Below are 21,318 nucleotides of genomic sequence, written 5' to 3' on the forward strand. Positions count from 1 at the left end.
GTCCTGCTACTGCTGGTATGAGTCCTACTGCTGGTACTAGTCCTACTGCTACTGCTGGTACGAGTCCTACTGCTGGTACGAGTTCTACTGCTGGTACGAGTCCTATTGCTACTGCTGGTACGAGTCCTACTGCTGGTACTAGTCCTACTGCTACTGCTGGTACTAGTCCTTCTGCTACTGCTGGTACGAGTCCTACTGCTGGTACGAGTCCTACTGCTGGTACTAGTCCTACTGCTGGTACGAGTCCTACTGCTACTGCTGGTACTAGTTATACTGCTGGTACGAGTCCTATTGCTACTGCTGGTACGAGTCCTACTGCTGGTACGAGTCCTACTGCTACTGCTGGTATGAGTCCTACTGCTGGTACTAGTCCTACTGCTACTGCTGGTACGAGTCCTACTGCTGGTACGAGTCCTACTGCTACTGCTGGTACTAGTTATACTGCTGGTACGAGTCCTACTGCTACTGCTGGTATGAGTCCTACTGCTGGTACGAGTCCTACTGCTACTGCTGGTATGAGTCCTACTGCTGGTACTAGTCCTACTGCTACTGCTGGTACGAGTCCTACTGCTGCTACTAGTCCTACTGCTACTATTCTTTATGAAGTAACAGACGCCGTAGACCAGACTCCACTGATTAATCCACTGATTTAACATCCGTCTCTCAGGTCTCACGGGACGCGTCCTCACCTCGTCCATCAGGCCGATCTCGTCTCCGTAGTTGAAGACGGGCGTCCCCGGCAGCGTGAGCAGCAGCAGCTGGTGCAGTTTGACCAGAGCCGGTACCACCAGCGAGGCCAGGTGACCCTGGTCTCGCCCCCCCAGGCTCCAGGTCAGCTTGAGCTGGCTGTGGGACGAGTACAAGAGCTGGACGGACTGAGCGAGCTCAGTGGCGTCCGCGGCGCCCGCGCTGCCGGGGCCGAGGAGGACCCTGGAGACCAGCAGGTCCACGCCGGTGGAGTTGAGGAGGTCGGACACGTCTTCAGCCGAGGAACGCTCTGTGACGCCGATCAGGACTCTGGAAAAACACATCCAGTCTTTGTTAGTACAAACGGACCGAGATATAAATATTTTATTTCATATCTGGACAGTTTTCTGTTCTGAGGACTTTAGATGTTGTCCTGATTCTGTTTGAGGATGATGGTCCCAGAGGTCCTAGTGGTCTGACAGATTGGTCTCTGACCTCTTGTTGGGACTGTCCTCCGTCCCATTGTGGACGATGGCTCTGATGTCTGTCCACAGAGACGGCACCATGGAGGCCACTCGCTCCACCCCCGACATCTGCACACCGTCCACGCCTTGTTTCATCCAGAAGACCAGAGCAGACTGAGGACAGACAGACAGACAGACAGCTGGTAGAGACAGACAGCTATGGCGTCCCCTCTGGGGATGTAAACAGGAAGTGTAATAGTGAGCTAGCATTGACAGTCCGACTGATCTCTGTTCAGATCCTGTCTGCAGTGAACTGTCTCTCTCTCTCTCTCTCCCTCTATCTGTCTGTCTCTCTGTCTGTCTGCCTGTCTGTCTCTCTCTCTCTCTCACCTTCAGCCTCTCAGCTACGTTGGTCACACTGACGTTGGAGAACCAGGGTCCAGATGAACCCTGGTAGTTTGGAGTCAGATCCAGAACCACAGAAATACCTGCAGAGATAGACAACATGTAAACTAGACCAGGATCCTGAATACTGAGTACTGTTCTCAAAGCTCATTCCTTCTAATAATGATTGTCATCGTCACCCTTCTTATGAGCGGCCTGGACCAGGTCTTTGAACTGGTCCAGGGTTCCAGACTCAGAGGAGACCTCCTCAAACCTCAGACTCATGACGTCGTCTGCTGGAGCCACGTGGACCGGACCGACCACCAGACCTCGGATCTTCATCTGAGACAGACTGCCCACCTTCTGCTCCACTCCTGTGGGCGGGGAGGAGGAGGAGGAGGAGAGGGAAGAGGAAGAGGAGGAAAGGGAGGAGATGGTGGAGGAGGAGGAAGACAAAACGGAATGCCTTGCTTCACATCTTCATGAATATATATAATAAATAATCTCTCCCAGAATGCCTTGCTTTCCTCACCCTTCAGGTCTTTCAGGGCGCTGAAGGCCCCGATGTCTCCGATCTGGTACAGCGGGCCGTCGTTCCACCAGCTGGAGGACGGGAGGTCTCTGCAGCGAGGAGCCTGGAGGACGATGAGGACGGCTCCACCCAACATCCCCAACCAGCCGAACCAGAACACCACAAGCAACGCCCAGCGTGTCCTCACCCAGCTGAGGACACAGGGAGGAGGACAAGAGACAGGGAGGGGGACGAGGAGACAGGGAGGAGGATGAGGAGACAGGGAGGGGGACGAGGAGACAGGGAGGAGGACAAGGAGACAGGGAGGGGGGGACGAGGAGACAGGGAGGGAGACGAGGAGACAGGGAGGAGGATGAGGAGACAGGGAGGGAGACGAGGAGACAGGGAGGAGGATGCATGGAAGGAGAGCATCAGAGACATTCAGACATAATTTATTATATATAGTGTGTGTGTGTGTGTGTGTGTGTGTGTGTGTGTGTGTGTGTGTGTGTGTGTGTGTGTTGGGGCCTCCTCACCCCGGAGTCCCGGCCACCCTCAGCAGCTCCTCTTTGTTCAGTCCGGTGAATTTCACCTCCTCCTCCTCGTCCTGAATCTTCAGCTTCACGGTTCCGTTCTTCTCCATCACTGCTCCGTCTGCCGGCTCCGCCTCCTCTCCTCCGGCAGACGGAGCGTCCTCGGCCCGGTCTCCTCCTCCTCCTCCGGTCATCGGCTGCTTCTCCTGCTCCTCCTGGTCCAGATCCGCCTCGCTCACATCGGCCTCCGTCGCATCGGCATCTGCGGCGACCGCATCTGGACCTGGCGCCTCCGTCGGATCCGCATCTTTGGTCTCAGCATCCTTCAGATCCACTTTGGTCTCCTCCGTGTTCATACCGCCGGTGATCTGTTAATGGATCTAATAGAGCGGCTCGGTACCGTCAGAGGAGTCCGTGATGTCTGTCTCTCTGTCTGTCTCTCTGTCTCTCTGTCTGACCGTAACGAATGATGCCTTCACTGCTATGGGAAAAACGGGAACTCCCGGTCTCCTCTCACGTGTTCCATAGGTTGTTGTTTTGTTGGTTGTTGTTTACACATTCAAATAAAAACAGACATATGAGTCAAGTGTTTTGTAAACAACAGTAAACATCAGCTGTGTTTAGTGAAGCTGACACGTCCTGTGCTCTGAACACAGGACGTGGTTTTCACTTTCATGGAGTGTTGAGCAGCATTTAAATAATGTTGTCATGTTCAGAGTACGTGGATGAACTGATGAGGCTCGTACTTGAGGAGGCGTTTGAGGACCCGACTCCATTTGTTGAGGAGTTGAAGACGAGGACCTGTGGCCCCAGTGAGAGACCCTCAGAGGAGGAAGTGTTGCCGCCATGTGTCCCGCTTCAGTCCAGGAGCAGCCTGAAGGCCACATGGTGACCAGATGTTTGTGAAATACAAGAGGACGGGATGACGACCCTCATGTCCTAAAGAGAAGCAGCTGACAAAGCTCCGGATGGCCTGTAGAGGACCACACATCATCACCATTGCAGATAAAATATGTTGTATGTACAGCAGGTTATTATATAAGTTCAGCGAGGTCCAGTCAGAGAGGATTCATCACAGTAATGTCTATGACACTATGACTTAGTTCCATATATAGTGAAGTAGCCAACAGTTGTATTAACGTCTGTATGTCGTCAACAACTGACTGTCAAATACAATAAAGAAAGTTGAATTGAATAATATCTCAACAATATTAATTGTCAGATTTGAAATTGAATTGGATGAATTATAAATAACATATACTCTAACAATAAATAAATATTCTTTTCTCATTAGAATTCTTTTTTTTTTAATTACATTTTTTTTTTAAATTGTATTTCTTTATTTCTTTATTTCTTTATTTTTTAATTTTTTATTTCTTTATTTCTTTATTTCTTTATTTCTTTCTTTCTTTACCACGTTGATGTTTTTGAATCATCTTCGTTGTTTATTGTTTACTTTACCTGAATATTGAAGCCGGTGCTTGACTGTACCAGCTGACTGTCAACATGTTGACGTTGTTGTTTACTGAATGTACAGTATTAACATGAATACAGTGATGTCTGACATCTGCTGTTTAAAGCAAAGATACAGATGTTTACAGGATGTATGAGGGCTCGATGTGATATAAGTGTTCTATATTTATTTTAATTCATTCATTTAATTATTATTGTTTTGTTTGTTTTGTTTTGGGGGAAATATTGTAAATGTATTGTGTGATTCACACTCCGGAGCAGAATGAGGCGGTAATGCTCTAATACAGATGTATGGAAACCACCGAAGAAGAAGAGGAGGAGGAGGAGGAGGAGGAGGAGGAGGGGGAGGAGGAAGAAGAGGAGGAGATAAGAGAGGAAGAGGAGGAGACAGCAGCAGTCTCTCTCCTTCAGTCTCGTGGGTGATCATGGCGGACACAGACGGTGAGTAGCTGCGCGTGTTTTTAGTGACACGAGAACTTTTAACTGATGAGAATATTTAAAGTTTAAAGTTAAACCGGCAGCTGATTAAAGTGCACGAGTCTGTTTCTGTCGGCTTCCTCAAACGGACCCTCAGTCAGTTTATCTGCGCGTGAGGCCAGACTCCATGATGGAAACGGAGTATTTATATGTATTAATACGTATTTATATGTATTAATGGAGGATTGTTGTGGTTCAGTGTGTTGAAGCTCTGCGTCGTGTTTGTTAGTTCAGCGCGTGTAGAAACCTGCAGGTTTTAGGTTTTTTTCAGCATGCGGGCCCCGGAAAGACCCATGTGTGGCTGCTCGCGTGGAACCAGATCCAGCCAGAAAAGCCTAATTTATTGCTACAGTTTGAGTTATAGTATTCATCATCTTCATCATATTAAGAGGATTAAACCACGTGTTCAGTGGTTGAATCAGAAGTCGATGATTCTGATCACACGGCCTGTTAGCTTTAGTTAGCCGCCTGATGCTAACTACCACGTGTGGTCGGAGGCAACGTGGGCTGGTTCTCTTTCCTCCATTAATGACGTCAGACTTTAATCATACAACTTAATTTGTTTTTCTGCTGGAAACTCAAACTCCTGTTTTGAGATTCGTTTCGTCACATTTAATTATTTATTATTAATAATTCAACACGTGTTCACCTCGGAGTATAAAATGTCTCTTTGAGGTCGAGTTAGATGCTGAAATAAAGTAAAAACATCAAGGTACGGTTTTAGAATTAAAGATTTAAAACTGTTTAAATCTGTGATTTGTTCTGCAGCGTCGGGGAAGAAGAAGAAGAAAACGAGGAAAGTCAGTGAAGAAGAAGTCGGTGTGAGTAGAAAAGTGAATTCTGTTCTTGTTGATTTAATAACTTTATTTCTCTCTGAATGCAGATTAAAGTTAGTTTCTCTGTTAACAGGAGATCCAGCAGAGCGGAGACTTCCTCATCCAACCAGAGTCCAAGGTGTTCTCTCTGGACACGTCTCAGTGGCCCCTGCTGCTCAAGGTACACTAGCCTGTCTTTAGTACCGTAATACACCCGGCTCACCTGTCTTTATTTATTACCGTATTTATTAAAGGTGCGCCTTACAACATAAGGTACCATGTTATTTGTAATTTAAAATACATGGTTGTATTGATGCTCTCTCTCTCTCTCTCAGAGAAATATAAACACACTAGTCTTGCGCATGTGAAGTGATGAAGAAGTTTATCCATTCGCTGAGCGGCCATCTTGTCTTAGTCACTGGCTCCGCCCTCGTTCTGGGGGCGGGGCCTCTCTGCAGCAGTGCCGACGTTGTTTCGGCGTTCTGCTGGACGGCGACCTGACACTGCTCAGAGAACGACACGAGACTCGAGCGCTGCCGAGATGATTTGACTGTTCTGATCACATGAAGACATAAATATTTAAGAGTGCTTTGTATTAAGCAACAAGTTTAAACTTGAACCGTCTGTTAGTCCGGTTTCTAATTTTATTTAACATAAAATTGTTTCTTGCAGAATTTCGATAAACTAAACATCCGAACGGCTCATTACACTCCTCTACCGAACGGTAGCAACCCTCTGAAGAGGAACATCCAGGACTATGTTAGGTAATGCTAAGCTAACCGCATCTAGGCCTCTGTTAGTTAATGCTAAGCTAACCGCATCTAGGCCTGTTGGGTAATGCTAAGCTAACCGCATCTAGGCCTGTTGGGTAATGCTAAGCTAACCGCATCTAGGCCTGTTGGGTAATGCTAAGCTAACCGCATCTAGGCCTGTTGGGTAATGCTAAGCTAACCGCATCTAGGACTGTTGGGTAATGCTATGCTAGCAACATTCAGGATTATGTTAGGTAATGCTATGCTAGCAACATTAAGGCTTATGGTGGTTAATGCTATGCTAGCAACATTAAGGCTTATGGTGGTTAATGCTATGCTAACAATAGATGTTACTTCCTGTCAGGACTGGCTTCATCAACCTGGACAAACCAGCGAACCCGTCGTCTCACGAAGTGGTGGCGTGGATCCGGAGGATCCTGCGAGTGGAGAAGACGGGTCACAGCGGGACGCTCGACCCGAAGGTCACCGGCTGCCTGATCGTCTGCGTGGACCGAGCCACGCGATTGGTCAAGTCCCAGCAGAGCGCCGGTACCCAGACATGACCGCTTCCTGTTTGTTACTGATACTTATTGATCGCGGCACTGAACGTGTCCACCCAGCTGTCCATGTGCGAGCACAGTAAAACCCAGCGGCCCCCCTCACTACTCTCTGTGTGTGTTGCAGGTAAAGAGTATGTGGGGATCGTTCGGCTGCACAATGCCATAGAGAGCGAACACACCCTGGCCCGGGTGAGTCTGACCACCTGTCAGTCACTTTGATTCTAAAAGCATTTCATTAGAAACTAGTTCAGGAACAATGAGCTGCAGAAGGTGAACGTAGATTTACGTCTGTAAACAAACCTGTGGTTTACTCTGATTGGCTGTCTGTGTGTTGGTCATGTGACCGTTGTTGACTGAGTTTCTATCTGCAGGGGTTGGAGACGCTGACGGGCGCTTTGTTCCAGCGACCGCCGCTGATCGCCGCCGTGAAACGTCAACTCAGAGTCCGAACGGTCTACGAGAGTAAACTGATAGAGTACGACCCCGAGAGGAGATTAGGTAAGATCAATATGGCCGAGGACATTAATACCTTAAGAGGTGATGTCATCGATCACGGTGATGTCATCGATCACATGTTCTGTGTTCCTCAGGGATCTTCTGGGTGAGCTGTGAGGCAGGAACTTACATCCGGACTCTGTGTGTCCACCTGGGTCTGATGCTCGGGGTCGGAGGTCAGATGCAGGAACTCAGACGAGTCCGGTCTGGAGTCCTGGGAGAGAAGGTCGGTACCACTTCCCCCGTGTCGTCACATTCAAAGTGTTGAGTTCAGGCCTTCTGCTCCGTGTCGGTCTGTCAATTTAACTTTGGAACAGAAACCTGCAGCTGGGGCCCGGATTACATCATCGGTTGTGGTTGTGGAGCCTCTGTGCTGCTGACATCGTCACGATGTCATCGTCATGACCTCGCATCACGGCGTCATCGTCATGACCTCATGCATGCGTTTGTGTTCAGGACCACATGGTGACGATGCACGACGTGCTGGATGCTCAGTGGCAGTTTGATCACAACAAAGACGAGACGTATCTGAGGCGAGTCGTGTTCCCTCTGGAGAAGCTGCTGGTGTCCTACAAACGTCTGGTGATGAAGGACAGCGCGGTGAGTCTTCATCACTTTATTGTAATACTGAGTACATTTTAACAAATCATAATATCCTGTTACCATAATGCAACTCAATGGAACATCGAGTTGTGTTTTATTTGATTAGCTGAAGTTGTATCATTTATTACCAGCTGTTCTTTCTGCATGTTACACTTATTTATTATGGATTCTGATTGGTCAGTAGGCGGAGCTTCTATAGTGACGGGGTGGCCATAATAATAGAAACCCCTCTGAGTGAACACTGACGTATAGTTTTTGTTTAAAGATATTTTTCCCTTCATTTAGAAAATACTCCGCACCAGCAGGTGGTGATAAAGGCTACTTAATCAATACCACAGAAGAAGAATCTGAAGTGGAAAGATAATGATGTCATCGTTTAACGTGATGAGAAGCTAATAGTTAATATAATAATATGATGATGACGCGTTTCAGGTGAACGCCATCTGTTACGGAGCTAAGATCATGCTGCCAGGTGTCCTCAGGTACGAAGACGGCATCGAGATGAACCAGGACATCGTCGTCATAACCACCAAGGGAGAGGCCATCTGCACAGGTGAGACGGGGGTCTGTCTCTCTCCGTCTGTCCGTCGCTCTCTCTGTCTGAAGCCACATGATGAGTGTAGATGCTGCAGTAGCTCTCGGGCTGTGATGACCTGCTATCTATCACCCTTTTCTGATGGCTCAGTGTTTCATCATGATTGTGATCACAGGATCGTGTGACTTTCTTAACGTTCACTTTATTTGTCGTCCAGCTGTTGCTCTGATGACCACAGCTGTGATTTCCACCTGTGATCACGGCATCGTGGCGAAGATCAAGAGAGTGATCATGGAGAGAGACACGTACCCTCGGAAGTGGGGCCTGGGTCCGAAGGTAAAGTCCTGTTTAAATAAAGTTTATTCAAATAAAGTTTATTTAGTCTCAATAGTAACGGCTTGTTTTCTTCAGGCGAGTCAGAAGAAGATGATGGTTCAGAAAGGACTCCTCGACAAACACGGGAAGCCCAACGGCAGCACGCCGGCCGACTGGAAGAGCCAATACGTGGACTACAGGTAAGCCTCATCTGAGGGGGCGGGGCTGGTGCTCAGGTGTGTGTGTGTGCAGACAGTTATCCCTCTCTGAGCTGATGTGCTCTCTGAGGGAGTCAGTCTGCTACAGGAACTCTCAGCCATGAGCTTCTTCACTCTGCTGCTGCTGAGCTGCAGCTCACCTGAGAACAGTGATGTCATCGCACTGTGCAGCTTCACTTTAAATGTTGACATAAAAATCTTACTAATTGTTTTATTTTTGATTGACAGCATCTCCAAGGCAACTGCGGAGTCATGTGACACGTCAGCAAAGGTAAGTTCACTCCACCTGTCGTCCAATCGGAGTGCACCTGATGTTCACTGAGGTGGTGATGTCATCACTAAACCTGTTCCTCTACAGAGGAAGAGGGAGGCGGCCGACAGCGACGGCGAAGCAGCAACGGCCAGCATGCCGACCGTAGAGGAGGTGAAGAAGAAGAAGAAAAAGGAGAAGAGGGTGAAACTGGAGGAGGCGGAGCCTGAGGTGGTGGAGGCGGAGCCTGAGGCAGAGGTGAGTAATGACTTACAAGGTTTTCAACAAACATCTGAATATAACAAACTTAACACTTAAAGAGAAACTCTGAAAATAACCAGATTTATTCAGATAATTTAAATATAATTGTTTCAACATTGTTTGTTTCTTGTAGGTTTTAAGTAAGAAGAAGAAGAAGAAGAAGAAACTAAAAGACGATGGTGCAACAGACTGACGGACAGGTGAACTGTCTGAGGCTCCGCCCACTTTTCACACCTGTCTGAACGCAAAACCTTGAGTTTTACAATAATGGACACGCAAAGAAAAGGACTTTTTTTATTTTTTGTATACATTTTATTATTTTTTGTTCTTTCAGCTGTAAATACCTCAACAGAGTCTGTTCGTAATTTCAAAATAAAAGTCTGTTTTCTATATTTGTGTTCAGTTGGATTCAGATATAAAGTTTTAGTTATTAGATCGTTCTAGAGCATAAATCAGTTTGGGTCAAATAAACTGTCTTTTATGGACGAACTGATGACCATTGACACGTCAACGGTCACTAAGCACAATTCTATAGTATTAAAATAAAGTGGCTGTTTTGTGATATTAACTGCAACTTATCAGTGTGGCAGTAAGTTAGCAGTTCATTCCTGTAGATGACGAGGTGTCATCAGCATAATAAAGGACATAAACTACATTCATGTTCTGCTGTACAGAGAAATGGTCCTTATCGTTTTATCTCTTCATAAACTAGTACACGTCTAGAAATAATTAAATAAACCTGTTGGGCATCGTGTGGTGTCATTCTATAACTTTGGGATTAATAGTTCTGATTGAGTCTTCATCTGTTTAGTCCTAATATCGCAGCAATAGGAGCTCGTTATGGAGGTTCTCCTCAGCTTTATGTGAAGCCGGTGGACCGGTTTCTCTTTGACGTTACATCGCTATGGAAACCTTTGATGCAGGCAGGCACACAGGTAATTATGAGCTAATTAGTGCAGATTGATCTACACAGATGACGATAGTATTACTTCCTGTCTCTCAGTCACTGAGGTTTTAGAGATTTTGATTCTGATAGTCTCCTCACCCACTCCCACCCTTTCAAAATAAAAGCCCCATTGATTAATTTAACAAGAACCTCAGAATTGGGCTTTTTGTGTTTAAATTCTTAATGCGACAACTGCTGCTGCTAATATTACTAGTATTCCTGCTACTACAACTTCTGCTGCTACTATTACCACTAATGCTAGTACTACTACAACAAATATTACTACTACTGCAATTACTATTACTAATACCACTACAACAAATGCCATTACTAATACTACTTCTACTACTGCTATTCTGCTACCACCAATACTATTACTACCAATACAACTATTATTAATACTACTTTCACTGCTACTATTTCAACCATTACTACAACCACTGCTATTAAATTTGTATTAATAATACTATCAATAGTTGTACTATTGCTACTATAACTTTGACAGCAACATTGTTTATCTTCCAGATTTTCCTGCATTGTAATTTAGCTTCTTTAGATAAAACAGTTTAACTCATAATTCTGCCAGTTATACATTTAAACTTCTAGGTTTTCATCGGTGTGGTTCAACATTTTTAAGGCATTTTTTTTTCAGCTTTCCACTGCATTTTCTAGTTCTTCATTAATTTGGTAACGTTGGGCCACTTTACCCATAATGCAGCGGTGATGACAATGACAGGTTATCCAGAAAAGGCACATTTTGTGTCAACATTTAAACGTTTAGTAATTTCCCACCAACAAACATGTTAAATAAATGATTTGGATTTGTAGTCAAACGGCTCAACTGAGAACTGACCCCGCCCCCACAGGTGATGTCACAGTCTTCTCTGATTGGTCAGACACAGTGGCAGGAGAGCGGGTCTCTGTGTGAGCTAGTAATGACTCGTACTCTGTGATTGGTCAGTTTCTGCAGGTCAGAGATCAGCTGCAGCAGACGAGGACTCGGCTGGTAGACGACCCGGCTCGGGTCCGTTGGGTCTGGTTTGTAGAACGAATCCAGAACCTCCAGAGTGACGAGATGCTGAAGCTGCTGCAGATTCAGGAAGTCACTGTCCGACAGGTGATGATGTCTGAAACACAGAAACACTCAAGTAAACAACCAGCAGGTAGATACGGAGACCAGCAGGTAGATACGGAGACCATCAGGTAGATACGGAGACCAGCAGGTCGCTACGGAGACCAGCAGGTAGATACGGAGACCAGCAGGTCGATACGGAGACCAGCAGGTAGATGCGGAGACCAGCAGGTAGATACGGAGACCAGCAGGTCGCTACGGAGACCAGCAGGTAGATACGGAGACCAGCAGGTCGATGCGGAGACCAGCAGGTAGATGCGGAGACCAGCAGGTCACTACGGAGACCAGCAGGTCGATACGGAGACCAGCAGGTCACTACGGAGACCAGCAGGTCGATACGGAGACCAGCAGGTCGATACGGAGACCAGCAGGTCGATACGGAGACCAGCAGGTCGATACGGAGACCAGCAGGTAGATACGGAGACCAGCAGGTAGATACGGATACGGAGACCAGCAGGTAGATACGGAGACCAGCAGGTCACTACGGAGACCAGCAGGGCACTACGGAGACCAGCAGGTAGATACGGATACGGAGATCAGCAGGTCACTACGGAGACCAGCAGGTAGATACGGAGACCAGCAGGTAGATACGGATACGGAGACCAGCAGGTAGGTACGGAGACCAGCAGGTAGATATAAGCAGCTGTTTTGTTTTCTGTCAGATTTTGTTGATGAGGTGTCAGTGACTCACCTGATCCGGAGTGTCCTCAGGTGAGGGAACAGCTGTGGGAGGAGTCTAACTAGGCCGGAAGAGGAGCTCCAGGGTTCCAGGTGCAGGTGTTCCAGGTGAGGAGCTCTGTGCGAGACCACCTGCAGGTCTTCAGGCTGCAGGTCCACACAGAGAGTCAGACTGAGGAGGGAGGATGGCAGGAATTCGGCGTACACCGCCAGAGGATGGCCTCCTATTGGATAAGACAGAGGTCATGATGACATCACTGTCACAGTACAGCTGCAGTAGATGTCGACACTCACCGTGCACACTGAGGCTGCGGAGCTGCGGCAGTGACGTCAGCCATGTTTGCAGGTGACAGATGGGACCAGGTACGGAGTACAGGTGGAAGATTGACAGGCTGAGGAGGCGGGACAAAGGCTGCAGAACTTCCTGTGTCACCACGGCGTCGTAGTTCAACAACTGAAGGTCAGACAGCTGCAGAGCGCCACCACCTGGTTTAAGACAAGCATAACATTTATATCAACCTGTTATTACCTGTGTCATCACAGCTGTTATTACCCGTGTCATCACAGCTGTTATTAACCGTGTCATCACAGCTGTTATTAACCGTGTCACCACAGCTGTTATTAACCGTGTCACCACAGCTGTTATTAACCGTGTCACCACAGCTGTTATTACCCGTGTCATCTCACCTGTTATTACCCGTGTCATCTCACCTGTTATTACCCGTGTCATCTCACCTGTTATTACCCGCGTCATCACAGCTGTTATTACCCGCGTCATCTCACCTGTTATTACCCGCGTCATCTCACCTGTTATTACCCGTCATCTCACCTGTTATTACCCGTGTCATCTCACCTGTTATTACCCGTGTCATCTCACCTGTTATTACCCGTGTCACCACAGCTGTTATTACCCGTGTCATCTCACCTGTTATTACCCGTGTCACCACAGCTGTTATTACCCGTGTCATCTCACCTGTTATTACCCGTGTCATCTCACCTGTTATTACCCGTGTCATCACACCTGTTATTACCTGTGTCATCTCACCTGTTATTACCCGTGTCATCACACCTGTTATTACCCGTGTCATCTCACCTGTTATTACCCGTGTCATCTCACCTGTTATTACCCGTGTCATCTCACCTGTTATTACCCGTGTCATCCCATTTCCCAAAAAGCATCATGGGGGTCAAGGTTGGAGGAGGCTTGCTGGAGGAGCTAAAGGACCGTGTGATACCTGCTGATTGGATAATGTCACATTTACCTGTGAGGTGGGCGGGGCTGAAGAAGTCACGTGACAGTGTTCTGTGGGTAATCATGGTCCAGGACAGGTGTTTCAACTCAGTCAGGTGAGTCAGGACGCTGCTCAGCGTCGGGACTCTCAGACTGCCATCATGGTGCAGCTGCAGAGAGGTGAGACGAGTCAGCTGACTGAGTGCGGCCAACAGGTGAGATGCGGGACAGGTGAGCTTCACGTTACACAGTCTGAGCTCCAACAACCGCTGACTCAGGGAAAATAGGAAGTCAATGTTCTTCAGCGGCGAGGAACAGGAAGTGACAGACAGACGCTGCATCCAATGGAACAGCTTCAGCTCATCGACGCCCACTTCCCTCCAGTCATCCAATCGCAGCGCCCCGAGAGCAGGAAGCCAGGTGGCGAGCTGCTTCAGGTGTTTCCTCTTACCTGAACGCACCGAAATGATGTCCACGCGCCTCTGAGCCAGGCTCCGCCAGAAGGGCCGGTTGTACCGGGAGAAGTTCCGCAGGGCCACGCTGAACCCGTGCCAAAGGGGACGGGACTTATCCACCAGGTGCCTGAAGTGAACGCAGGTGCAGCGCAAGTTCAGCTTGTCGCTCCAGGACAGGAAGCCGAACACCTGAAGCCACAGCTCGGCCGGAAGCTGCTGGAGAACCAACATCTTTAACGAGGACACGGAGGTCCGTCTGATCGATTATTGATTGTTATTAGTCCAGATATTCAGAGGAAGGGTTGCTCTCGTCGTCTTCTTCTGTTGCTTCCTGCTGCGTCAACTAGAAGAGATCGTGTGGCAGCAGCAGGAGGTCTCACTCTGTCTGTTACCTTATTGTGAAGAGGTCTCACTCTGACTGTTTTATTGTGAAGAGGTCTCACTCTGTCTGTTGTTTTATTGTGAAGGGGTCTCACTCTGTCTGTTGTTTTATTGTGAAGGGGTGTCACTCTGACTGTTGTTTTATTGTGAAGAGGTCTTACTCTGACTGTTGTTTTATTGTGAAGAGGTCTCACTCTGACTGGTATCTTATTGTGAAGAGGTCTCACTCTGACTGTTGTTTTATTGTGAAGAGGTCTCACTCTGACTGTTATCTTATTGTGAAGAGGTCACTCTGACTGTTGTTTTATTATTCTATATAAACATCTGATGTCATGTGTTATGAATAAACATAAATAAGTAGATTTTAATAATGTTAAATAATAAAAGATTGTTTCACGGTTTTGAAGAAAATGAATAATGAATAAACACAAAAGAACCATTGAGAGCAGTGGCGGCTGGTCAATAGAGGGCGCTAGGGCGCCGCCCCACCTTGAGCCACAACAAATAAAATAAAATAAATGATAATAATAATAAACTATACAAATTGTCAATATTTGTGTTTTTGAAATATGGAATCACCCAGTAATATGTGTAAAATATGATATCTGCGGTAAATATATGCTTTTCCTGCACGTCTCAGCAGCTCTGGGGCGCAGGAGAAACTGCCCAAAAGAGGCGGGTCTATGAAGCAGTTTAGCCAATTGCTGGTTAAAGATATAAATGTGTGACATACAATTTAGCCAATCAGCGTCCTCAAATAGATTCAGTTTGAGGCAGAATCAATTCTGCCCCAAACTGAATCGATTCTGCCCTTCCTAAAAGTCTGTTCTCGTGGGTCCTCGCTCATGGCTCCTCAGAGATCCCTCCTCCCTCCTCGATCCTCACTCCTCAGAGCAGAAATAAGAGCTTTGGGACGGCCGTCAACATGGCGGCGCAGAACAACTTCCAGCTCGAGCGAGGAGCGAGGAGTCTCAAGTCTCTTATTTGGGTACATCTCAAGTCTCTTAATGTCATCCTCGTTTCCCTCACTTGGGTCCTTTCCTTGAGTCTTAGTCCCTCCCACTAGGGATGCATGGAGGAAACCATGCGAGGAGAGAGGAACGAGGAAATATGTTTTAAGAGACATGAGACGTCCTTTTCTCAGTTGCGTCACGTGAAGCGAAGTCTGTTTCTGATGACATTCATAATAAAGTTATTGAGGGAAATATCAGATCATGAAAACACAAATCTTTCTAATAAATGTAGAAAGTTGTTTGAGGTCCTTTTGTTGTTCAGACTACAATGAACATTTATTTAAACCAGATGTTCAATCAGAAACCTAATCAAATATAAACTAGAGTTTATTCTGTGATCCGTCTTCACTCTGGTGTTAAACTCAGTCAGTCAGTCTGATCGGCTGCAGCGTCCAATCACATCACTGATGAACAATGAGGGGGCGTGTCGGCCGTTAAAAGACTTCCTGAAAGTCTGTTCTCCTGGGTCCTCGCTCATGGCTCCTCAGAGGTCCCTCCTCCATCCTCGATCCTCGCTCCTCCGAGCTACATTAGAGCTTTGGGACGACCATCAATATGGCGGCGCAGAAACAACTTCCGGTTCACCGAGGATCGAGGAGCGAGGAAACGACAATTAAGAGACTTGAGAAGTACCCTTTGTCATTTCCTCGCTCAACCGAAAGCGATCCTCACTTGAACCGGAAGCTGAAACCGGAAGCGATCCTACCTCAAGACCCGTTTGAGAGGAGAACTTTGAGGAGAACCTTCAGGCCAAAGAGCTGATATCAGATCAGCCTGACCTCACAACCAGACAGCAGACTAGCAGGAAAGGGAAGCAGCACATGAAGCTTCTCCACTAGCTGAACACCAGACAGGTTTGGCTAGCTGGATGACGTCATGCTAATAACTTATTTAGCTTTTTAAAACAACGGGGACAGATCCAGCACGGACAGGTAGGGAGTGAGGGACATGAAGCACCTGCTGAGACATGATGTATAGTTATAAATACATCATTATATATATATGAGTGTTTTATATTATAGTGAATATTATTATATGATATATATTATATGATATATATTATTATATGATATATATATTATTATATGATATATATATTATATGATATACATTATTATATTATAGTGAATATTATTATATGATATATATATTATTATATGATATATATATTATTATATGATATATATATTATTATATGATATATATATTATTATATTATACTGAGACTATAATAAGATGTCCTGACGTGTTTATCAAAGTGTTATTTTCTGCTTTTTTCATGTTGGAATAAAGTAGTAGTAAAGTAGTAATGAGTGTTTGATACCTTAATGTTTTTGAATTAAATCATTCTGGGATGTTTGGTGAAATTGATTGGATGTGGAACAGCCCTACAGAGAACATGTTCCACCAGCCAACACTGCTTGAGAGTGAAGAAGAGGTGATCAATCAACAGGAGGCGCTGACTCGCTGCTGGGGAGGAGATCCACCACCGAAGAAGAAAGGAACCCGGAAGTTGAAAGTTGATCCGTCAACGTGAGCGCCTGAGCAGTCCGCCATTAAAATAATACAAAATAAAGAAGAAGAAGAGGAAGAAGGAGTCGCTGGTCAGATGGAGGGTGAGTGAACACGCTCGTTGTAGATGAGCTGCGTCTCTCCTGTAGAGTAGATGAGATCATTCCTCAGCAGCAGGGGGCGCTGACACAATACTGAGGTGAAGTCGGACTTTCATTTGCCCTCAAAGAATAAACAGGAAGTCAAAGAAACAGTAACTTCCGGTTAGATCTGTAGGCTATTTGTAGTTTACAGACCTCGTTCGGATTTATTTATGTTTATAAATATATATTTATATGGAAATATACATATATCTACATTGTATTCTATCCTTTGTTTCTATGTTTGTGAAACACTTTGCTGCTCTCTTTGATATGTGTTGTATCAATAAGCTTTATTATTATTATTATTAATCACACAAGATATGTTTTTAGATTAAACCTTTGTTACACAACATGAGACTAACGTCGAGTGTTGAATATTACAATTACACAGAAAATTAGGATTTTCTACTAAACGTGTTGTTTGTTGTCAAATCTAAGAGCTAATCAGCTCTCTGATCCGGACACAGCCAGGCGTTTCCCATCATGCATTGGGTCACCTGGCTCTAAAATCTGCGGCCGCCTGGCTCTGGTAAGGTCATCGTTGACCACGTGTTCATGACGTCAGAGCAAGTCGTACACAAATCTAACCGGCATGCATTGTGTCATACATGTTGTCTCGTCAGGTGACATCACTGTGACCCAGGCCAACAGGAAGTCCTCTGCTGTCACTGTAAGTACCCGAAAAATCAAAGACAACGCAGCCGACTGGCACAACCTGATGGTGAGGTGGGAAAAACTCAACGAGGACGGATTCAGCATAGCAGGAAACCTGGTGGACATCAGACTGACACGGTGAGTTTACTTTACTTAGTTTCATTTAATTTGATTAAGCTAGTTTAGTTCATTTAGTTTATTAATGATAGATTCAACGTAGCAGGTAACCGACACGATGAGTTTAAAGGAGCAGTGTGTGAGATTATAGTGACCTCTACTGGTGAAATACAGATTGTGTGGGAGCTTTTCCTATCTCTAGAGACAGTGTTAAGTTTGTCCCCTCTGGGCTGTTGTAGAAACATGGCAGACTCCGTAGAAGAGGACCCACTTCCTGTGTAGATACAAATTACTTTCTTAGTACAGATTCTTAGTATCAGGTCATTATTCACGAATGAAAAAGTAGTTATAAATAATATATTCCATTTCTGCCAATGAATCCCCCTTAAATGTTACACACTGTTCCTTTAATTAGTGTATTTAAATTAAGTTACTTCAATGAGTTTAATTAAGTTAGTTTGACTAATTACTATTACTTTAATTAATTTAGTTTAATGTGGATTTAGTAGTTTTGATTTAGTTGGTTAAAAGATTTTTTTCTTCAATCTACTCTCCTTCAGTTCTCAGAGCGATCAGCTGCTGGTAGTGGACGAGTCTTCATCACCTTCATCAGCTTCGTCGCAGCAGACAAGTGGAGCTGCAGAGCTCCAGGACGAATGCTGCAAGCTGCAGGACGTCATTGACAAAATGGTGACGCTTCATTTAACTTAATTTAACTGAGAAGTTACAGTCAACAAAGATGAAACTCTGGATATCTTTTCTTGCAATCAGGAGATCAGAATAAAACACATCATTAGTAATTATAAGGTTTTCTCTTTATTATGAATTATTACGTCATAATCATATGGAGGAGGATCAGGGAACGGTAACTACATGTAGTCGTGTTAATGTAACGACACGCAGTCGCGTTAGGGTACCGACGCGCAGTCGCGTTTGGGTCATGACGTGTAGTAGCGTTAGAGTAACGACGCGTAGTCGCGTTAGGGTAACGACGCGTAGTCGCATTAGGGTAACGACGCGCAGTCGCGTTAGGGCAGTGGTTCTCAACTAGTGGGGCGCGGTGGTATTACAGGTGGGGCGCAGGGGGAAATGCAGAATTTTTGTAAATTAAAAATGTTTACGTTACGCCGTTAACAGGTTACGCTTGCGCATGCGTGACGGCCATGATCCTTGGCGACTCACATGTGTGGCTTAGTGTTCCAAATGAAGAGACATTTGGCAGGCGGGAACAGAAAAGCAACCGCAAGCGATGCATCCGAGACGAACAGCAAGCAGCCAAGAAGAAAATATGATGACGCCTATCTTGCTCTGGGTTTCACAGTGACCGCGGTAGGAGATGAGGAGAGACCAGTCTGTGTTTTATTTCTGAAAACTGGCTGCGGATAGTATGAAACTTGTTTTGTTTAGTTTTTCACAGGTTGCACTTTATTGTTATCTTGAAAAGATGTTTAGTGCAAAACAGGTTAATTGCAGCCAATTGCAATAAGCTATTTTTTGCCAAATTGTAGTTCTTTTTTGCACAGATATAACTTTATTTGCATTGTTCTAACAAAGTGATTGCACATTTTATTTGTTTTTGTCTGATGGAGAAATCTGGTTTACTTAAAAGTGATTGCAATTTTCTTTATTCTGTTATTTGAAAAAGCACAGACGGAGGAGTCACAAAATGTTATTTCAATAAAAATTCAACATAGACCATTTTGTTACAATTTTGTTGGGGCGGTGGGGCATGAACATTTTTCTTCCTCCAAAGTGGGGCGCGACAGAAAAAGTTTGAGAACCACTGCGTTAGGGTAACGACGCGCAGTCGCGTTAGGGTAACGACGCGCAGTCGCGTTAAGGTAACGACGTGCAGTCGCGTTAGGGTAACGACGTGTAGTCGCGTTAGGGTAACGACGTGTAGTCGCGTTAAGGTAACGACGTGTAGTCGCGTTAGGGTAACGACGTGTAGTCTCGTTAAGTTAACGACGTGTAGTCGCGTTAGGGTAACAACGTGTAGTCGCGTTAAGTTAACGACGTGTAGTCGCGTTAGAGTAACGACGTGTAGTCGCGTTAGGGTAACGACGTGTAGTCGCGTTAAGTTAACGACGTGTAGTCGCGTTAGGGTAACGACGTGTAGTCGCGTTAAGTTAACGACGTGTAGTCGCGTTAGAGTAACGACGTGTAGTCGCGTTAGGGTAACGGCGCGTAGTCGCGTTAAGTTAACGACGCGTAGTCGCGTTAAGTTAACGATGTGTAGTCGCGTTAGGGTAACGATGTGTAGTCGCGTTAAGTTAACGACGTGTAGTCGCGTTAGGGTAACGACGCGTAGTCGCGTTAAGTTAACGACGCGTAGTCGCGTTAGGGTAACGACGTGTAGTTGCGCTAAGTTAACGACGTGTAGTCGCGTTAGGGTAACGACGCGTAGTCGCGTTAAGTTAACGACGCGTAGTCGTGTTAAGTTAATGACGCGTAGTCGCGTTAACGACGCGTAGTCGCGTTAGGGTAACGACGTGTAGTTGCGCTAAGTTAACGACGTGTAGTTGCGCTAAGTTAACGACGTGTAGTCGCGTTAGGGTAACGACGCGTAGTCGCATTAAGTTAACGACGTGTAGTCGCGTTAAGTTAACGACGCGTAGTCGCGTTAAGTTAACGACGCGTAGTCGCGTTAGGGTAACGACGTGTAGTCGCGTTAGGGTAACGACGTGTAGTCGCGTTAGGGTAACGACGCGTAGTCGCGTTTGGGTAACGACGTGTAGTCGCGTTAAGTTAACGACGCGTAGTCGCGTTAGGGTAACGACGTGTAGTCGCGTTAAGTTAACGACGCGTAGTCGTGTTAGGGTAACGACATGCAGTAGTGTTAAGGTAACGACGTGTAGTTGTGTTACAAATCAGTGTTTGTCTTTCTTCCTGTCAGGTTGTTGTGGTGAAGAAGATGGAGCGTCTTACAGCATCACAGCAAGGCTTTCAGGATCTGGAGGAGTTTCATTTTGGACTTGAAGGAAGAAAGTGTCCTCTGTTTCACAGCTGGAATGCCAAACACTTCAGTGAGTTTACTTGTTCACTGAACTCACCTGTCTGATGTCTCTTCTTCATGTTTCAGACATTGTCTGATGTCTCTTCATGTTTCAGATGAGTCGTCTTGTGTCCTGTTGGACTCCTTCAGTCAGGAGCTGAAGTTGAAGCAGACAATCCTGCAGGAACTAGCCCATACTGTGACCTCTGACCTCTGCATGGTCTATCTTTCCTGCTGGCTGCATCAGCCCTTCATCACCCCCCAGACCAGACTCACCCTGGAGGCTCTGCTTTTGGAGACCGGACACCACCCCCTTTGATGTGTTCAGTCCTCCAGAGTCATGCGATCATGTCAGGGTCTTTTCTGAGAGTCCAGATGTTGGAAGCAGTGGGGAACTTTACCTAGCTGTCAGATTAATTCCATCTGGTTTATTGAACAGGTGTAGACAGAGAAGATCTACTTCCTGGACACATATGAGCAGATGGTCCCTGTTTTTTAAGCCTGAAATTCAATGTTACATATGTATTACTCACCGACATTAAATAATGTATTTAAATTGTAACTGACTTTGTCTTCATGTGAAAACAATTGTTTTTTTTGTTTCTGGAGCAGCAGAAAAAATACTGCAGTTTTCCTTCTGCTGATGTTCCACCAAACCTCCGGCAAACCCCCATTTTCTGGCAGTGAACCATGGCCTTAAACTTGGAGGAACTGACTCTCAACCCGAC

General features: G+C 45.9%; 4 protein-coding genes and 2 non-coding genes across 8 annotated transcripts in view; 4 read left to right on the forward strand and 2 right to left on the reverse strand.

The window, feature by feature from the left end:
* Nucleotides 1–2,935, reverse strand: part of LOC142967734 (amino acid transporter heavy chain SLC3A2-like) — a 4,617-nt gene extending 1,682 nt beyond the window's left edge. Inside the window, exons 1-6 of the mRNA XM_076107255.1 lie at nucleotides 2,583–2,935; nucleotides 2,068–2,258; nucleotides 1,736–1,909; nucleotides 1,542–1,639; nucleotides 1,183–1,325; nucleotides 690–1,017 (exon numbers count right to left, since the gene is read on the reverse strand). Of these exons, the coding sequence (XP_075963370.1) occupies nucleotides 690–1,017; nucleotides 1,183–1,325; nucleotides 1,542–1,639; nucleotides 1,736–1,909; nucleotides 2,068–2,258; nucleotides 2,583–2,935 (1,287 nt within the window). The remainder of the gene's footprint in view (nucleotides 1–689; nucleotides 1,018–1,182; nucleotides 1,326–1,541; nucleotides 1,640–1,735; nucleotides 1,910–2,067; nucleotides 2,259–2,582) is intronic.
* A 1,461-nt stretch (nucleotides 2,936–4,396) lies between these two features.
* On the forward strand, nucleotides 4,397–9,723 carry dkc1 (dyskeratosis congenita 1, dyskerin). Its single transcript, XM_076107254.1, has 15 exons — nucleotides 4,397–4,493; nucleotides 5,298–5,350; nucleotides 5,439–5,525; nucleotides 6,017–6,108; nucleotides 6,461–6,645; nucleotides 6,781–6,845; nucleotides 7,028–7,154; nucleotides 7,247–7,377; nucleotides 7,608–7,751; nucleotides 8,187–8,307; nucleotides 8,507–8,625; nucleotides 8,701–8,804; nucleotides 9,051–9,093; nucleotides 9,181–9,330; nucleotides 9,467–9,723. Exons 1-15 carry the CDS (start codon nucleotides 4,478–4,480, stop codon nucleotides 9,524–9,526), a joined length of 1,497 nt encoding a protein of 498 aa, XP_075963369.1. The 5' UTR covers nucleotides 4,397–4,477; the 3' UTR covers nucleotides 9,527–9,723.
* On the forward strand, nucleotides 5,709–5,907 carry LOC142967837 (small nucleolar RNA SNORD17). The gene has a single exon (XR_012958983.1). It is a non-coding gene; the product is annotated as a small nucleolar RNA SNORD17 (small nucleolar RNA).
* LOC142967839 (small nucleolar RNA SNORD83) lies at nucleotides 8,360–8,436 on the forward strand. The gene has a single exon (XR_012958984.1). It is a non-coding gene; the product is annotated as a small nucleolar RNA SNORD83 (small nucleolar RNA).
* LOC142967735 (uncharacterized) lies at nucleotides 9,620–15,706 on the reverse strand. The gene is made up of 4 exons (XM_076107256.1): nucleotides 13,352–15,706; nucleotides 12,384–12,575; nucleotides 12,103–12,313; nucleotides 9,620–11,406 (listed from the first exon to the last, which is right to left on the reverse strand). The coding sequence occupies exons 1-4, from the start codon at nucleotides 14,004–14,006 to the stop codon at nucleotides 11,172–11,174; spliced, it is 1,293 nt and encodes a 430-aa protein (XP_075963371.1). The 5' UTR covers nucleotides 14,007–15,706; the 3' UTR covers nucleotides 9,620–11,171.
* On the forward strand, nucleotides 15,656–21,152 carry cinp (cyclin dependent kinase 2 interacting protein). Of its 3 annotated transcripts, none has more exons than XM_076107258.1 (7): nucleotides 15,659–16,101; nucleotides 16,556–16,785; nucleotides 17,263–17,353; nucleotides 17,448–17,616; nucleotides 18,156–18,285; nucleotides 20,492–20,621; nucleotides 20,707–21,152. In XM_076107258.1, the coding sequence occupies exons 4-7, from the start codon at nucleotides 17,543–17,545 to the stop codon at nucleotides 20,907–20,909; spliced, it is 537 nt and encodes a 178-aa protein (XP_075963373.1). In that variant the 5' UTR covers nucleotides 15,659–16,101; nucleotides 16,556–16,785; nucleotides 17,263–17,353; nucleotides 17,448–17,542; the 3' UTR covers nucleotides 20,910–21,152. The 3 variants fall into 3 exon arrangements, with proteins under 3 accessions (XP_075963372.1, XP_075963373.1, XP_075963374.1); XM_076107259.1 differs by having other exon boundaries at nucleotides 17,292–17,353; XM_076107257.1 differs by lacking the exon at nucleotides 17,263–17,353 and having other exon boundaries at nucleotides 15,656–16,101.
* Nucleotides 21,153–21,318: the final 166 nt, after the last annotated feature.

The sequence above is a fragment of the Anarhichas minor genome, unplaced genomic scaffold (assembly GCF_050575085.1).
Source record: "Anarhichas minor isolate MPS153535 unplaced genomic scaffold, ASM5057508v1 ptg000038l, whole genome shotgun sequence".
Classification (NCBI taxonomy): domain Eukaryota; kingdom Metazoa; phylum Chordata; class Actinopteri; order Perciformes; family Anarhichadidae; genus Anarhichas; species Anarhichas minor.

Coding starts and splice junctions, on each gene's coding strand:
- LOC142967735 (XM_076107256.1), bottom strand. CDS start 14,006: ATGTTGGTTCTCCAGCAGCTTCCGGCCGAGCTGTGGCTTCAGGTGTTC. Junction 12,576..13,351: donor CAGCCCCGCCCACCTCACAG/GTAAATGTGACA, acceptor GTCTTAAACCAG/GTGGTGGCGCTCTGCAGCTG. Junction 11,407..12,102: donor CTGAGGACACTCCGGATCAG/GTGAGTCACTGA, acceptor TCTGTGTTTCAG/ACATCATCACCTGTCGGACA.
- dkc1 (XM_076107254.1), top strand. Junction 6,846..7,027: donor GCGAACACACCCTGGCCCGG/GTGAGTCTGACC, acceptor TTCTATCTGCAG/GGGTTGGAGACGCTGACGGG. Junction 9,094..9,180: donor CATGTGACACGTCAGCAAAG/GTAAGTTCACTC, acceptor GTTCCTCTACAG/AGGAAGAGGGAGGCGGCCGA.
- cinp (XM_076107257.1), top strand. Junction 18,286..20,491: donor AGGACGTCATTGACAAAATG/GTGACGCTTCAT, acceptor TCTTCCTGTCAG/GTTGTTGTGGTGAAGAAGAT. Junction 20,622..20,706: donor CTGGAATGCCAAACACTTCA/GTGAGTTTACTT, acceptor TTCATGTTTCAG/ATGAGTCGTCTTGTGTCCTG.